Source organism: Scyliorhinus torazame, chromosome 1 (assembly GCF_047496885.1).
Source record: "Scyliorhinus torazame isolate Kashiwa2021f chromosome 1, sScyTor2.1, whole genome shotgun sequence".
Lineage (NCBI taxonomy): Eukaryota > Metazoa > Chordata > Chondrichthyes > Carcharhiniformes > Scyliorhinidae > Scyliorhinus > Scyliorhinus torazame.
Window position 1 is genome coordinate 32,709,372 of NC_092707.1, and position 18,354 is coordinate 32,727,725.

General features: G+C 47.6%; 1 protein-coding gene across 3 annotated transcripts in view; it reads left to right on the plus strand.

The window, feature by feature from the left end:
• LOC140395490 (sodium- and chloride-dependent GABA transporter 1-like) overlaps window positions 1-18,354 on the plus strand; it is a 159,673-nt gene that overhangs the window by 27,192 nt on the left and 114,127 nt on the right. For 2 of the 3 annotated variants that reach the window (XM_072483339.1, XM_072483505.1), the window contains one exon: window positions 16,341-16,475. In XM_072483339.1, coding sequence (XP_072339440.1) covers window positions 16,341-16,475 — 135 coding nt within the window. Of the gene's footprint in view, window positions 1-16,338; window positions 16,476-18,354 lie in introns of those variants that run through there. The other variant, XM_072483423.1, reaches the window with a different exon arrangement.

The window sequence follows — 18,354 nt, forward strand, 5'->3', positions numbered from 1 at the left end:
GTGCCACCTTGTTAAACTGATCTTGTGATCAATTCAACAATTTGAACAGGTCATAATGTATCGGCAGTGTTCCCATGCCATTTTGTTGGTGTAACAAGGATAAACTGCTTGACCAGGACACTAGTGTTATTTTAACTGGCACCCAGCAGCAGGAAGCTTCAGTGTAAGGAAGTTTGCTTGCTCTCATTGATTCTGTCTCTTTCTTGCACCCTACAATGTTAACAAACGTATACTCCTGCCAAAACTGACCGTACTGGTGTTTACTTTTTGGACCAATTATGCTGCCTTTATTAGGTCAAACTGACACACCTGCCATATCATATTGACACAATCTGTTCCTAGTTTTTTGTACAAGGCCATTAATCTAAGCACAGTCTGAGCTAATCTCCGTGTTTTGTATGGCGCTGCAGCATTACTGCAGTGCAAATTCACTTTTCAAACTTTTTTACTTCAGTTTGAAATGTTTCCATCTGACTGCTTGTGTGTCTGGAGCTGAAACGAACCACTGACCCACAGTGATTGTGTCAGCAGTTTAAAGTTAGTAATGACCTAAATGGACCAGTCAGCTCTGAAATCATGTAACTACTTTCGACAGCCATCCATGTTACCTGTAACCACTTTCGACAGCCATCCATGTTACCTGTTGCGCAAAGTTCCACTTCACCCAGTAACAAACAGGTGCACCACCCACTGCCTTTAGCGCTCTATACTGCACTAACCAGTCGTGTAGGATATGGCCGAGTTATTCTGTTCTATATAACTGGAGGCTGATCAATATTTTTCATATGCAGCAAATTCTTACCTACAACGACACAGTTGCTGACCCATGCAATTTGCGTTCTAATTTGCTGCTGATGCAAATTGCAGAGTCATTCTGACTTTGCTTCATCTAATCTGCAACCAAGATTCAATCATTCAATGTGACTTGAGTTGTTACAGGCTTGCAAGTCTTTACTGTATAATTTAATTTTGTTCCATATCTTTAAAATAAATCCAAATATCTTGTTTTAAACAATAGAACTATGGCATGTGATTTCACCTTCATTGCATATAAAAGAATTTAAACAAAGTGAGCACTGTTTTAATACTATGCATGCCGGACTTCCAGTGGCAGCCATGAGATGTGAGCGGTCGGTGGCTCTCTTAGAAACATTGGTTTAGACCTTTTAACCCTGCCAAACGGGCTCAACGTGCAAAACGTTCCCCAGCTTAACCCCCATCTACTATTCAACTGACCTGGATGCCCATGAGCCAGCAACCAGGCTGTTTAAGAACAGAATCGCTCCAGAAGACATGATTTGAGGATCGTGGGGATGCCCAAAGGCATCGGGGGTGGAGGCCGGCACGTACGCAAGTGGCCAAAATGTTGGAGCAGCTGATGGGGGAGGGGACCTTTGACCGGCACCTGGAGATAGACCGAGAGCACAGGATGCTGATGAGGCCCCAAGCGGGTGAGCCCCAAGGGTGATGGTGGTATGGTTGCATCGTATTCTGGATAAGGAAGACCCTTCGGTGGATGAGGCAGATGAGGAAGTGCACCTGGGAAGAGAATGGGAAAGGAACAAGCTGCGGGTGCGTCAGAACTGCCAATGAGGAGGGCCAGATTTAACCGGGTCAAGGCAGCCCTCCTTTAAGAGGGGGGTGAAGTTCGGAATGCTGTACCCCACCTGCCTCTGGGTGACTTTCCAGAAGCGGCGTACTAATTATTTATCTATTTTATTTTTGGATCGGTAGAAGAGGCGATGGAGATCACGAGGGACAATGGACTGGGAGGAGATCACGAGGGACAATGGACTGGGAGGAGATCACGAGGGACAATGGACTGGGAGGAGATCACGAGGGACAATGGACTGGGAGGAGATCACGAGGGACAATGGACTGGGAGGAGATCACGAGGGACAATGGACTGGGAGGAGATCACGAGGGACAATGGACTGGGGGGAGATCACGAGGGACAATGGACTGGGAGGAGATCACGAGGGACAATGGACTGGGGGGAGATCACGAGGGACAATGGACTGGGAGGAGATCACGAGGGACAATGGACTGGGGGGAGATCACGAGGGACAATGGACTGGGGGGAGAATGAGAACATTGAAGTGTCTGTTTTGATGGGGTTTCTGGAGGTCAGGCCTTTCAGGGTGGAATATGGAGGGGGAGTGTACCTTTTGATGCTTTTTGGGGGAGTGTAGCGGGGGAGAGGAATTTGTGTAGGGGAGGGAGGTTGGAGGCCTTTGGTGGGGTGCTGCCTGACACCGGCAGGGGGCTGGCCCAAAAAGGGATGTGATTGATTGGCAGGGGAGGGGACCAGGTTGGTCAAGTGGAGCGTTAGGGGTTTGAATGGGCCAGTCAATTGGTCACGTGTGTTCGCAAGGAGTCTGAAAGTGGACGTAGCTTTTTTTGCAGGAGACTCCCTTAAGGATATGAGCCAGACCAGGTTGAGGAAAGGATGGGTGAGGCAAGTGTTCCATTTGGGACTGGATATGAAGAATAGGGGGGTGGCGGTGCTGGTGAATAAGCGGGATGCATTCGAAGTGGGGAACATTGTGGCAGATTTGAGAGGGAGAGATGGATAAGAGCCAAATTCAAGGTTGAAGTTATTGGCAATGGCGAAGGAGGTGAAGGGTTTATGGAGCACATGTGGGGGATGGACCCGTGGAGATTTGGGAGGCCGAAGGTGAAAGAATTTTCATACTTCTCCCACATGCACCGGGTGTACTCGCGAATTGACTTTTTCATGATGGGTAGGGTGTTGCTGGCGGGGGTGGTGGATTCGGGAATATTCGGCGATCGTGGTCTTGAACCACACGCCACATTGGGTGTATTTGCGAGTGGACCAGGGGGCCAGATTATTTCAATTTGGGCGCATAGGGAGAAGGTGGAACGGGTCGTGATGGCAAGGCTGGTAGATAAGATCCTGTGGGTGGATGGAAGGTATTCGGAAACCCCAGAGACGGGGCTGTCTTGAGGAGAGGCAGAGGCTCCAGCTGGAGTTTCCCAGGGTGGAGGAGGAGTTGGTGCAGAGATTGGGGGAGGAAGGTATGGGGGAGATGCAGGCTGGGTGTGGTCCAGATGGGTTTTGGGTGGCGTTTTATAACTTTGGGAGGGGGACCTGGGCCACTCTCTTTTTCTCTGTCTCTCTCGTGGGTGAAACCACTGTACAGCACTCCCATGATGTGTGTGGGTGAACACTACCAGCTCTGAATATTTCTGGCTGCACAGAGGCAGAGGTGCCCATTGTCTCTGCTGCTGTTCAGTGGCAATCGAGTCACTGGCTATCGCTCTTAAGAGCAGCGACTGGGTGGACGGGCATCCAGAGAGGAGGCAGGGAGCACAGTTTCATTCTATGTGGACAACCTGTGTCTTGAACCCCTTAATCAGCATGGCCAAAATCCCATCCTTCCGGGTGCTAGCCACTGCCTCACACTCCTTTCTCTCCCACCCCCACGTGTACGTGGACGGCAAAGTAGTGACCCTGAGGGAGCTAACAGAGAAGCTCCAGCACCTGAAGAGAACAAGGGCCAATACCTTCAGGTAGGGGACTTGCTCTGCAAAGGAGACCATGAAATCACCCAGATACCCAGACACGCTCTACTGGACAGACTAAGTGCCAGACTTGCTAGGGGGTGGTAAATGTGGTGGCATATACAGACTATTGTTAGGAGGCCACCTCCACCTGCACCATTCTGTCTCTGGGGGCGGGGGGATTTGTTCACTATCGGCACTGGGAGATGGAGGGAGTCTCCAACCCAAGCAAGGAGAAAGCTGCACAATGCACTGAGCGGTGCGGAGGTCCAAGCACGGCAGCGATCCAGTCTCACTCCATCCAGGGACTCAATGCACTGAGCAGTGCGGAGGTCCAAGCACGGCAGTGATCCAGTCTCACTCCATCCTGGGACTCCATGCACTGAGGGGTGCGGAGGTCCAAGCACAGCAGCGATCCAGTCTCACTCCATCCTGGGACTCTCTAAGTATCCTGTCTTAAACCATAAAGGGGGCAATACTGACCATATCCACGCACGCTGGTCAGTGCAATGTAAATAGACCACTTGTATCATTGTTGCGTTATGTACTCTGGGATAACACCAGCTGCAACTCGATTCAGCTTTGACCAAAAGATACTCCAGACTTTGAAGTAAGTTCAATGTGATTTATTGAACCATTAGCACCGTTCTGTGTTCGACTCTCTTGCTATAGTAACTCAGTCGAACTAACTAGTCTGCTCTAAGCCACATGTTGGGTGTGATGCTTCTGATCTGCCCCTATCTAAGTGTTGCCTGTGGAAAGAGACAGAGCATGTGTGCCCTGCCCTTGTATATGGGTTGTGTAATGCCACCTCTGGGTGTCTTGACTGCCCATTGGTCGTGTCCTATTCTATGTGTTCATTAGCTGTATGTCTGCCTGTCATGACGTCTCAGGTGCTCCCTCTAATGTTTACTTAGTTGTAGTGTATTTGCATTCCCATACCAGCCTCCCCGAACAAGGCACGGAATGTGGCGACTAGGGGCTTTTCACAGTAACTTCATTTGAAGCCTACCTGTGACAATAAGCGATTTTTCATTTCATTAACCCCATGTGTATTTACAGCGATGCATATCACCAGTCGTATTTTTTCTTTTGCTCTCTATTTTTATTTGATAACAATGTAAATCTTGACCACCAGGGTGTAAATTATTTATAACCTTAGTTATGATTAATGCAGCTGTACAACTGAATGATGATTCCTCACAAAATTCACACTGAAATTAAGCCTCTTGTCAGGACTCATTGCTTTCCAAGGGTTCACTTTCAGGAAGGCTGATCTGGCTTCGGAGGCTGTGACTAGGTATGGATGTGTCCAAAGCTGTTGATAATGGTTTGTTGGTTTCCTGCTCTGAATGAGCATAGAATCTTCCCAGGACTAAACATTGGGTGCAATTCTCCCAAAAAGTTTTTCTAAGTGAATTTGTGGCGGGTTATTCAGGCAGTTGGGTGAGTTCCCCCACCGGTATTCAATGACACTAAGTTACTTGTTTGGGTCCTGGGGAGTTTCTCGGGTTTAGCCCACACTTCGAATTTTGTTTAGCACTGGGGAGCTGAACTGGGCGGCCATTTTGCAAGGGTGCCCCGATCTCTAAGTGAGCTTGTGGGCCTACCACACCTCAAACCCCCTTACAGCATCCCCTCCCTTCCAGGACCCATCACCCACACAACCTTCCAGAGGCCCCGACTTGCCTGGCCTGCACTCTCCCACCCTTCAAGCCCCCGTCTACCCTAATTTCATAGGCCTGGTCCTTGGCAGTGCCACCCTGGCACATGGGAACTCGTGCACAGGCACCCAGGCAGTGCTCCAGCTGGCTTGGCAGTGCCAAGATGGCACTTGGAAAAAACACCCTACTCAAGCCCACACCGCTACCCTATCCCCATGACCCCACCCAACATTTATGGACAATAAGGGCAATTTTAGCACGGCCAAACCATCTTTGGACTGTGGAAGGAAACCGGAGCACCCGGAGGAAACCCACGCAGACAAGGGGAGAACATGCAGACTCCGTACAGACAGTGACCCGAACCTGGAGTTGTGAATCAACAGAGCTACCCACTGTGCTACCATGCCGCCCAGGGAGCCACCCTGGGGTCTCGGGTGGCCCAGGATCCCCTGGGTGCTGTCCTGCCTGGTCCACATTTATGTGGGCCAGCACTGATTGGCGCCCGGCTGCAGCCTCTCTGGGAGGCTCCAGAATCGAGGGGAAGACCAGTTTATCCCGCTCGGGTAGATTCCCGCTCTGGTAGATTGAGGTTTACGTTCTACTTCCGCGAGCATCATTCGGTCCTGCCCATTTGGGGTGGGGTTCTGACTCCGCTGTCTCGCGGAACTTCGGAGAGTCCCAGGAGGCGTGGAGCCTGTCGGGAAGCTCGCTGCAAGACTCCCGGCATTCTCTGGCCGTGTTGCGCTCTGGTGAGAGCAGAATGCTGCTGGAGAATCATGCCCAATGTCTCTAAAAAATATTAACATGAGCCATGAACTAGATATTTGTTTTCACCTCTTGAAATCTTCCCTCACAGCAAATGTGGGTGTACCGACACCACATGGGGCTGCAACAGTTCAAGTAAAAAGGCTCACCATCACTTTCTCGAGGGCAATTAGGGATGGGCAATAAATGCTGGTCTAACCAGTAATGCCCATATCCTGTGAAAGAATTTTAAAAATCCAAATCTTGATCAGTGCTAGAGTAAAAATGGACTGGGGCGGGGGCTAAAAGTATGGGTGAATACACATGAGGCTGGAGCTTGATTGGGTGAGTTTAGGGAGGAGGTGTAGAGTTGGAGATCATGTAGGGACTAAACACCAGAATTAAAATGTTAAATTTGAGGCATTCGTGAATTTTAAGGTCCGTGTAGGTTGGTGGTCATGGATCAGTGGACCTCTTGTGCCAAGTAAGATGCAGACAACAGCATGTTGAATCAACTAAAGTTTATTGAGGATGAGCCTAAGAGGCCAGCCAGGGAGGATATTGAAATAATGGAGACAAAGGTTGCACAGCAAATATGTTTTGCATAGCACACATCAGTGTATAAAAGGAACTTGTAACAAAGATTATGCAATAATTATGGAGACTTTAATCTTCTTTGAGAGTGGAGCAATCAAACTACGAATACAACATGGAACCTAAGGCTATTTCAGAAGTATTGTGCAATGCAGGCTTGTCTAACCTTTTTGCTCTGGGCGGGGGGGACATTTGCATACTTCTCTCATTTTCGGAAAGATAATGTTCGGCACTGCAGTAAGAATTTCAAACTTTTTTTTTTTATTTTTTTTTGAGGAAAGAAACAATTGCTGAGCAAAAAGTTCAAAAATGTGAGGGGGTCGGTATGTGTGTGTGGTGGTGACAGTGAGCTGGAAAAACAGATCAGGTGTAAGGCAGATTCCCACTTAACACCACATGCTCACTCTGTCATGTACTGCCCTTCACTTCATTTTTATTTGCCCCCTTTTTAAAATTAAATTTGGACTGTTCTTTGCTGGTTTTTAAAACTCCCAACAGGCTCGCTTGCTATTCTTAACATTGTAGGCCTCTTAATCTAATAATATTCTTAGTTTTAGTCAGTCGTAAATGGTTAACTTGTCCTATGGAGCTTTTGTTGCTCAACCTTACACACACACACACACACACACACACACACACACACACACACACACACACACCTCCCCATACCGGACATGATTTTGCTCTGCCACTTGAAAAATAAATTTGAGGCCGCCCAAGGTCTGGGTAGCCTTCCGTTCTGAGCTGCCAGCCCTCCAACTCCCATGCTCTGAGCACCCACCAGTCCGTGCCTCTCGTGCTCCTCTCTGCCTCTCGCTCGCTCTTTGCTGGGATCTATTATTTTCGCAGTGTTAACACGACACTTTAAAGCATCACAACATAATTAGGCAGAGTTGGCATGGTTTAATGAAACGGAAATGGATGTGTGACAAATGTATTAGTTTTTTTTTCAGAATGTCATTAACAGATTAGCAAGAGGATAACCAGTGAATTTTTTGTATATAGATTTTCAAAAGGCATTCCATAAAGTGCCACAAGTTTTACGCATGTTGGGACTCGTGGAGTTGGGGTAATTTAGGCATGAATGTATTCTGTCGGAGAGGAGGGATAAAGGGACATTTTCAAGATGTTAGGGGCTGCTCAGTGCTGGGGCTTGTCCCAAAAGACGTGCTTATGAGGTAGAACACTTGTGAGGTAGCACAGGAACAGGCCCTTCGGCCCTCCCAGCCTGCACCGTGCCGATCCAGATCCTTTATCTAAACCCGTCTTCTATTTTCCAAGGATCTACTTCCCTCTGTTCCCCGCCCGTTCATATATTTGTCCAGGTGCATCTTAAATGATGCTATCGTGCCCGCCTCTACCACCTCCGCTGGCAAAGCGTTCCAGGCACCCACCACCCTCTGTGTTTTTAAAAAAAAAAAAACTTTCCACGCACATCTCCCTTAAACTTTCCCCCTCTCACCTTGAAATCGTGACCCCTTCTAATTGACACCCCCACTCTTGGAAAAAGCTTATTGCTATCCACCCTGTCCATACCCCTCATAATTTTGTAGACCTCAATCAGGTCCCCCCTCAACCTCCGTCTTTCCAACGAAAACAATCCTAATCTACTCAACCTTTCTTCATAGCTAGCACCCTCCATACCAGGCAACATCCTGGTGAACCTCCTCTGCACCCTCTCTAAAGCATCCACACCCTTCTGGTAATGTGGCGACCAGAACTGCACACCGTATTCCAAATATGGCCTAACCAAAGTCCTATACAACTGTAACATGACCTGCCGACTCTTGTACTCAATACCCTGTCCGATGAAGGCAAGCGTGCTGTATGCCTTCTTGACCACTCTTATCGACCTGTGTTGCCACCTTCAGGGTACAATGGACCTGAACTCCCAGATCTCTCTGTACATCAACTTTCCCCAGGACTCTTCCATTGACCATATAGTCTGCTCTTGAATTAGATCTTCCAAAATGCATCACCTCGCCTTTGCCTGGATTGAACTCCATCTGCCATTTCTCTGCCCAACTCTCCAATCTATCTATATTTTGCTGTATTCTGACAATCCACCTCGCTATCTGCAACTCCACCAATCTTAGTATCATCTGCAAACTTGCTAATCAGACCACCTATACCTTCGTCCAGATCATTTATGTATATCACAAACAACAGTGGTCCGAGCACGGATCCCTGTGGAACACCACTAGTCACCTTTCTCCATTTTGAGACACTCCCTTCCACCACTACTCTCTGTCTCCTGTTGCCCAGCCAGTTCTTTATCCATCGAGCTAGTACACCCTGAACCCCATACAATGTCACTTTTTCCATCAACCTGCCATGGGAAACTTTATCAAACACCTTACTGAAGTCCATGTATATGACATCTACAGCCCTTCCCTCATCAATTACTTTGTCACTTCCTCAAAGAATTCTATTAGGTTTGTAAGACCTGACCTTCCCTGCAGAAAACCATGCTGCCTATCACTGATCAGTCTATTTTCTTCCAAATGTGAATAGATCCTATCCCTCAGTATCTTCTGCAACAGTTTGCCTACCACTGACGTCAAACTCACAGGTCTGTAATTCCCTGGATTATCCCTGATACCCTTCTTAAACAAAGGGACAACATTAGCAATTCTCCAGTCCTCCGGGACCTCACCCGTGCTCAAGGATGCTGCAAAGATATGTTAAGGCCTCAGCTATTTTGTCCCTCGCTTCCCTCAGTAACCTGGGATAGATCCCATCCGGACCTGGGGACTTGTCCACCTTAATGCCTTTTAGAATACACAAAACTTCCCCCTTCCTTATGCTGACTTGACCTAGAGTATCTAAACATCCGTCATGTCCCTCTCCTTGGTGAATACTGATGCAATGTACTCATTAAGAATCTCACCCCTTTCCTCTGACTCCACGCATAAATTCCCTCTTGTCTTTGAGTGGGCCAATCCTTTCTCTAGTTACCCTCTTGCTCCTTGTATACGAATAAAAGGCTTTGGGATTTTCCTTAACCCTGTTAGCCAAAGATATTTCATGACCTCTTTTTATTGCGCGTTTGAGATTTGTCCTACTTTCCCGATATTCCTCCAAAGCTTCATCAGTTTTAAGTTGCCTAGATCTTATGTATGCTTCCTTTTTCATCTTCGCTAGTCTCACAATTACACCCATCATCCATGGTTCTCTAATCTTGCCATTTCTATCCCTCATTTTCACAGGGATATGTCTGTCCTGCACTCTAATCAACCTTTCCTTAAACTCCCACATTTCAAATGTGGATTTACCCTTAAACAGCTACTCCCAATCCACATTCCCTAGCTCCTGCCGAATTTTGTTATACTTGGCCTTTCCCCAGTTTAGCACTCTTCCTTTAGGACCACTCTCATCTTTGTCCATGTGTATTGGAAAACTTACGGAATTGTGATCGCTAGTCCCAAAGTAATCCCCAACTGAAACTTCAGCCACCTGGCTGGGATCATTCCCCAATACCAGGTCCAGTATGGCCCCTTCCTGAGTTGGACTATTTACATACTGCTCTAAAAAAACTCTCCTGGATGCTCCTTACAAATTCTGGTTCCATCTATGCCTCCAACACTACATGAGTCCCATTCAATGTTGGCGAAGTTAACATCTCCCATCACAACCACCCTATTGTTCCTGCATTTTTCTATAATCTGTCTACATATTTGTACCTCTACTTCACGCTCGCTTTTGGTAGGCCTGTAGTAAAGTCCCAACAATGTTACTGCACCCTTCCTATTTCTTAGCTCTACCCATATTGCCTCAGTGCACGAATCCTCCATCGTGCCCTCCTTATTCACCGCTATGATCATCTCTGACCAGTAATGCAACTCCTCCACCCCTTTTACCTCCCTCTCTAACCCTCCTGAAACATCTATACCCTGGGATATTTATTTTCCAGTCTTGCCCTTCCCTCAACCAAGTCTCAGTAATACCAATAACATCATATTCCCAGATACTAATCCAAGCCCTTAGTTAATCTGCCTTACCTGCTACACTTTTCTCGCATTGAAACAAATGCACCTCAGACCACCTGTCCCTTTGCGTTCATCATCTCTTCCCTGTCTACTCTTCCCCTTAGCCACATTGAGTTTATTATCTAGTACCTTACTGGCTTTAGTTGCTGCCTCTTTACTGACCTCTAACTTCCTAATCTGGTTCCCATCCCCTGCCACATTTTAGTTTAAAACCTCCCTAACAGTGTTAGCAAAACCACCCCCTAGGACATTGGTTCCAGTCCTGCCCAGGTGTAGACCATCTGATTTGTAATGGTCCCACCGCCCCCAGAACCGGTTCCAATGTCCCAAAAATCTGAACCTCTCTCCTGCACAATCTCTCAAGCCACGTATTCATTCTGACTATTCTTGAATTTCTACTCTGACTGTCTCATGGCACTGGTAGCAATCCTGAGATTGCTACCTTTTGAGGTCCTACTTTTTAACTTATCTCCTAACTCCCTAAATTCTGATTGTAGGACCTCATCCCGTTTTGTACCTATATAGTTAGTGCTTCTATGCACCACGACAACTGGCTGTTCACCCCCCCCCCCACCCACCTTCAGTATGTCCTGCAGCCGATCTGAGGCATCCCTGACCCGTGCACCCGGGAGTCTCGTTTTCGACCACAGAAACGCCTGTCTACTCCCCTTACGATTGAATCCCTGATGACTAGCCCTGCCAGTCTTTTTCCTGCCCATCTGTGCACAGAGCCAGCCACGGTGCCATGAGCCTGGCTACTACTGCCTTCCCCTGGTGAGTCACCTCCCCCAACAGTATCCAAAACGGTATACTTGTTTTGGAGGGCGATGACTGCAGGGGACACCTGCACTGCCTTCCTGCTCTTTCTCTGCCTTTTGGTCACCCATTCCCTGTCTCCCTCACCAATCCTAATCTGCGGTGTGACCAACTCACTGAGCGTGCTATTGGACATTCTGAATTCTCCCTCTGTGTACCTGCACAGGTGCTGGAGTGGTGATTTTCATACTAACTTCATTGCAGTGTTAATGTGAGCCTACCTTTGACACTTAAAAAAGATTATTATGTTATTATTAGACGAAGGGACTGAGTATTCCAGCTTGCTGATGATCCAAAGACCCGTGGGACAGTAAACTGAGGCAAACACACGTAGTAAGATTAATTAAGACCATAAGGTGGAAGATGAATATAATGTGGAGAAATGTGAGGTTACTCCTAAATATAGCTGTATAATTTTTAAATAGTGAGAACCTTTTAACAGTTGATATTTGTCCTCTTACAAGAAATTCAAAGTTAGAATCCTGGTAACAGCAATTAGGAAGGCAGGTGGCCTGTTTGCATTTACTGTGTAGCGTTGCTCCACTTGTGCTGGACTTTGGTGAGGAGTAGGGCACGGTTTTGCTCTCCTTAATGAAGGATAGACTCGTCTTTGAGATGATGCAGCGAAGGTTCACTAGATTTATTTCTGGGCTGAGGAGTGTCTTGTGATGAGAGGTTGAGTAGATTGTACCTGTACTCAATTCCACAATGGAAGGTGATCTTATTGAAACACAAAATTGTAAGGAGGCTTCACCGGTTGGTTGCTGAGAGGTTATTTTGTACGGCTTGAGATCAGAGTTCTGTTAGTCATCAGCCTGAAATGTTAACACTGTTTTTCTCTCTCCAAAGATGCTGCTAGTCCTGAGTATTTCGGGGTTTTGTTTTTATTTCCAGTATTGAAAGTATTTAGCATTTGTCTTGGTGAACCGGTTAATGGGAGAGTTTGAGGCCTATTGCTCCGTTAGCAGAAGGAACGCGTAAGGTGTTCCAAGACGAGATGTTGGACAAACAGTCTGATTCATAAGTCACGACATGGTCAAGAGGTAGAACTGGCGACTTCCGGTGGTGGTTATGAAGGAGCAAGTTGCACATTTGGTGGCTCCCGCTCGGGTTGGACTTTTTCCCCGTCTCTTTGTGTTTTTTAAACCGGACTTGATTTGAAAAATTGATGACCGCGGCAATTGTGTACTGGATTCCCACATGGTGCACGGAGAGGAGGACTAGAAGTGCTCGCAAAGGCAGGAACGGAGAAGGCTTGGGCTGAAGCTGTACCGGGAGGAAGCATAGCGGAGGACCGGATCTCTGGCTTGTCGACCCAGCGGTCAACGGAGCAGCTGGTGCAAGTTATCCCGGAGGGCTTCGCCAAGCAGATGCAGGACTGCTTCGACCCGATTCAAGGAGTCAATTGTGCGGCTGGAGCTTAGATAGGACGCCCAAGATCAGGCGATCCAGAAAGTAGAGAAGGCACTGGCTGACCAGGAGGAACATCAAACTGCAGTGGAGTTGGAGGTGGGGATGCTGAGACCAGCAGAAAAGGCTCCTGGAGAAGGTGGAAAACCTAGAGAACCGGTCTCGCCGGCAGAACTTGAGAATCGTTGGGCTCCCGGAGGGGTCCAAAGGAGCGGACGCTGGGGCACACTTAGCGGGCATGTTTGAGAAGCTGCTGGGGGATGGGGCATTCCCCTGATCTTTTTGAGGTGGACAGTGTCATTTATACATCTATGTATATAATGGAGTGCAGACAGGCAGTGATTAACACAGGATGACCAGTAAGCGCACAGAACAAAGCAGCCAATCACCAGACAGGACACAACCACTATAAAGCCAGAGGGCACCAGTTTTCCCGCTCTCTTGGGACCCAGCCTCTGAGACAGTCAGAGTTTGTGAGCTGGCCAGTGCAAACACCATGTGGCAGCGAGTAAGTCTGGTTAGGCTAGTATCCGGTCTCCAGTCAAGTCAGCATAGTGTCAACCGACAGTTGAACATGTATAATAGTTTAGATGTTAAATAAAATCGTGTTGCATCTTATCAAGTGTTGGAGGTCTGTTTCTCGCTACACTGCATCAAGTGCAGTCCACATCGACCCAGCCTACCCAACACCATGGTACCAGTGAGTGATGCTGAAAACAGACGGACCTACCTTGAGTGAATCAGCGTTGACCAGCAAACAGTCATCCGGTGACATGGAAAACGTCTGCCCTCCTCCGCAGCTCCACATCGCCGGCAACCTCCTTGCAAATTGGAAGATCTTCAAACAAAAGTTCCAACTCTTATCGCGAAGCCACCGACCTCGAGGCCGCATCGGACGCTAGGAAGATCGCACTATTCCTCTCCACAGCCGGGGATCACGCCATCCACCTCTACAGCTCCCTTACATTCGCTGAAGGCGAAGAAAAGATGAAATTTAAACAGTCCTGCTGAAGTGCGACTGCGACTTTGAGCTGAATGAGAGATTTGAACGGTACGTTTTCCAGCAAAGGCTTCAGGGTAAGGATGAACTTCAATTCTTTCTAACCCATCTCCGCATCCTCGCGCAGTCATGTAACTATGACTCGACCACTGATTCCATGATACGGGATCAGATCGTTTTTGGGGTCCACTCCGATTCCCTTCGCCAGCAGCTCCTGAAAGTCGAGCAGCTCACCCTCCATCGCCATCGCAACGTGCGTTCGCCATGAACATGCTAACAATCGGTACTCCCACATCAGGGCGGCAGAAACGGCAAAGCTAACCTCCCACGAGGCGGAACGGGTGCAGGCCATCGCACAAATGCACTAAGTAGCGACGAGAGTGGCCATTTCGCGTGCTTTTCCTGGGCCACTGCGCATGCGCGCCATGACCAAGGGGACGGAGAGACCGACGACTAGACTGTGCAGGTGCATACGTCGTTCGACCGCACTGCGCATGCGCGATGGCGTACGGAACGTGTTGGCGTCATGACGTGTCCGAATTGTGGCTCCGCCCATTTAAAGCGGCAATGTCCGGCAAAATCACGACGGTGTCTACAGCGTGGCAAGCTTGGCCACTACGCAGCCCTTTGCAGATCTGCTCCACTGCCCAGCATCCAGCGATCCCAGCCACGGCGCAGAAGCGTCTGTTCAATACAGCAGGCCATGCCAGACCCCGACCCCAACAGATCCTGATGCTGAGTGCCTCAAATCTCCATACCAGATGGGCATCATTACGGAGCATGCGCTGCCTTTCTCCAAGACCATGAAGCATCTCCCGATCCTCAGCGTGGATCCCGACGACAAAGTGGTGTGCTGTCCTCGGTCAACAAGGCTTGCATCCGGTTCAAACTGGACACTGGCACATCAGCAAACCTCATCTCTCAATCCGATCTCGACACCATCCGTGTCAGACCAAGCATTCTTCCACCAGCCTGTCAGCTCCATGACTACAAGAGTTTCCAATAAGTAATTTAAAGCGACACTGCGATTTGAGATCGTGGGACCTGACCCAAGCACCCCTGCTCGGGCCTGCAAACTCCTGAACCTGGTTCAGCGAGTCCACACCAGCCTCGCCTGATGAGAACTTGCAGGCTGAAATTGATGACATCACAGCGTGTTCGACGGAATGGACACACTCCCATACCGATACAAAATCCTGCTCAAACCAAATGCCACCCCTGTGATTCACGTCGGGTGCCGGCACCCCTCCAGGACCGCCTCGAGCAGCAGGACCAGGGCATCATATCATAGGTCACAGAACTCACGGACTGGGTCAGCTCCATGGTCTGCGTCAAGAAGCCGTCAGGGGAGCTTCGAATCTGCATCGACCCCAAGGATCGAAACCGCAACATCATGAGGGAACACCCGATACCAAAACGAGAAGAGTTGACCAGCGAGATGGCTCATGCCAAATTCTTTACGAAGCTGGACGCCTCCAAGGGGTTCTGGCAAATGCAGCTGGATGCATCCAGTCGCAAGCTGTGTACATTCAATACCCCGTTCAGTCGCTACTGCTACAACCAGATGCCTTTTGGCATCATCTGTCTCTAGAGATATTTCACCGCATCATGGAACAGATGATGGAGGGTATCAAGGGGGTGCGCGTGTATGTTGACGATGTCATAATCTTGTCCACACCTCCTCAAGAACACATCGATCGCCTCAAGCAGGTATTCCACCGAATCCATGAGCATGGCCTCCGACTCAACAGAGCCCGTTCGGTCAATCAGAAATCCAATTCCTTGGTGACCACATCTCTCAGCAAGGCATGCGGCCAGGTGCTGACACCGTCTCTGCGATCAACGCCATGAAGACCCCAGAGGACAAGAAGGCGGTCCTCCGCTTTCTTGGGATGATCAACTTCCTTGAAGTTCATTCCCAACAACTCGCCACAGCCCCGGTTCTGGCGTTCTTCGACCCTACCAAGGAGACCAAAAATCCACTGACGCGAGCCAGGATGGTATTGGGGCGGTGCTCCTCCAACGGGATGACTCATTTGCATATGCCGCCAGAGCCATGACTCCCACTGAGCAACGGTACGCTCTGATTGAGAAGGAATGTTGGCACAGTGGTTAGCATAGCAGCCTCACTGCGCCGAGGTCCCAGGTTCGATCCCAGTTCTGGGCCACTGTCCATGTGGCGTTTGCTCATTCTTCACGTGTTTGCATGGGTTTTGTGCAGGGTAGGTGGATTGGCCACGCTAAATTGCCCCTCAATTGGAAGAAATTGGGTACGCTAAATTTTTTAAAAACTCTGTCAATGGCATGCATATCCTCCACCATTGGAGCGGCCGCAGTCACTAGAGCAGCCTCTGCCATTTTTTTTCCACAGAGGAGTCATGCAAAGTCTCCGAGTCTGTGGACAAATTTCCATTCGCCGGTTTCTTATCCTCAGCCTTTTTGGGCATTTTCAGATTTTGACATTTTCCCACAAATCGGGCATAAAGCACCGAAAAACAAATGTCCTGGCAGGAGCTACCTTGTGCGCGACCGCTTAAGTGCCGCTGTCGGGTGTCGGCTATTCAACTCCTGATTTTGTTTTGTTTTTCTTTCCTGCAGGTGCTTTCCTCATCCCATATCTGATCATGCTGTTGTTGTGTGGGATTCCGCTGCTCCTAATGGAATTCACAATTGGCCAGTTTACATGCTTGGGTCCTGTCCATGCCTTGGCTAAGCTCTGCCCTCTTCTGAAAGGTTTGTTCATGGCTATTACTACAATATAATAAGACTCCTCAATTAGAGCTCTTATGTAATTAATGAGAGCATCAGCTTATCTCATTGACCCTGCCAGTCTGTTATTTAAATTGGTCACCAATGCTGGAGGTAGACGTTTCTCCTCCCAATACTATGGAAATGCAAATTGTTTCACAATTTTAGTTATGTTCCTTTCAACATAAAATGTTCTTTACAGATGAAAAGTGTAATTTCTCATAGTGGTGATTGTTGACCAAACACCTCTTATTTATTGAGAAGGACTTCTTCAATCAGACCATTTTAATTTATCTCCAGGTACATGCTATTGTAATGTTGATTAAACTCCTGATGCCATCATTGGTGTTTTGAAGGATTGATTCTTCATGCTGAAGCTGCTTGTTTTTATTTAGCACAAAACTGATGGGGTTCTGTAATAAAAGTGGTCAGCATTAATGGAGCATTCTTTCCTGAATAGACTTTGAGCATATGACTCTCTCGTTATGTACTGCCTTTGAACAGTGATACCCATTTAGTTCCTCCCGGCATATATTTCAGTTAGTTCCTCCCGGCATATATTTCAGTTGGCTCATTCCCAAATCATTATTTTGAGAGTTTTGATTTTGCTGTTGGATAATTTGTTGCTTGTGAAGCTGAATTAAATGCAGATCCTGAATACCAGAGTTTTTCGGTTTCACCTTTTTTAAGCTCAGTGTGAAGAGAAGTTACTCAAGCAGAATACAATCTAGTATTACAACCCACCCATTAGATATCCTACTACTGAAAATCCGATATCACAGTATTTTTACACATTGATGACTTCTGACAAGTACCTTGTTCTTCCCTATTTGCTTCCTTTTTCATAAGGCCTCCTGCAATGCTCTCCCTTGATCAGCAACTTATATTTGCATCTGAACTTTCCTTTCATCGTGAGCAACTACCTGTCTCTGACTTTCAATCTGTCTAATCAACTGTAGTTAGACTTCCTGTATTGAACTTCCCTACCTTCTATGTTTCAACATTCTTTCCTTTGTTCAGAACGAGGAGTTTTCATTCAGAATTAATCAGCAATCAAGAATTTTCAATTGCACCTTCTCCTCCTTGGTTACTCATTTTATATTGACTTGGCTACCCAATACACTTGTGAAGTATGCACATCATGATCTTTCTGGGGATGGCTAATACTAAAGTAACTGGTAGTCCCATTAGGGCCAGTTTTGCCCAAGGATGTAATTGTACACTTGTTATCTCCCACTATTCATCATCTCTTTAATTGCTGGTAGTTATCATCTTCAAGCTTTTATGAGATTTTTGTTCTGTGGGCTGCGAATTTCAGACAGAGGAATAAAGGAGGCTATAGAATGTCTGATCTGCAGGATTGCCTCATTGCCCATGTGCAGTTTAACTTTCATTTATGACTGTCTTATCATCAATTCGTTTTTCTTTCTCTGTTGGAAACCTGTAGAACTGGCGTTTTTGACATGGGCATCTTGTCAATCCGAAAGTCCTAAAGGCAGCTATTGTGGTCATGCAGCATTTTCTTCTTTTTGTGTTATTGGTTTGTTTGTTCCTCCCCGGAATAGTAAGAGTTTGGTTCTGGTTGACTTCCATGTTCAGCTTGTATTATTTCATCGAGTGCACCTTGAACCTTTTCAGATTCATTACTAATTCCTCCGTGAACAACAGCGTGTTCTGATGCTCCTTCCATCATTTTTGGCAACAATCTTTTTCAATTGGCTCCTCTTTACCTCATTGGCCTCCACAGCCCCCTGCGGCAAAGAGTTCCACAGATTCACCACCCTCTGTTGAAGAAATTCCCCCTCATCTCTGTTTTAAAGGATCGTCCATTTAGTCTGAGATTGTGTCCTCCGGTTCTAGTAGG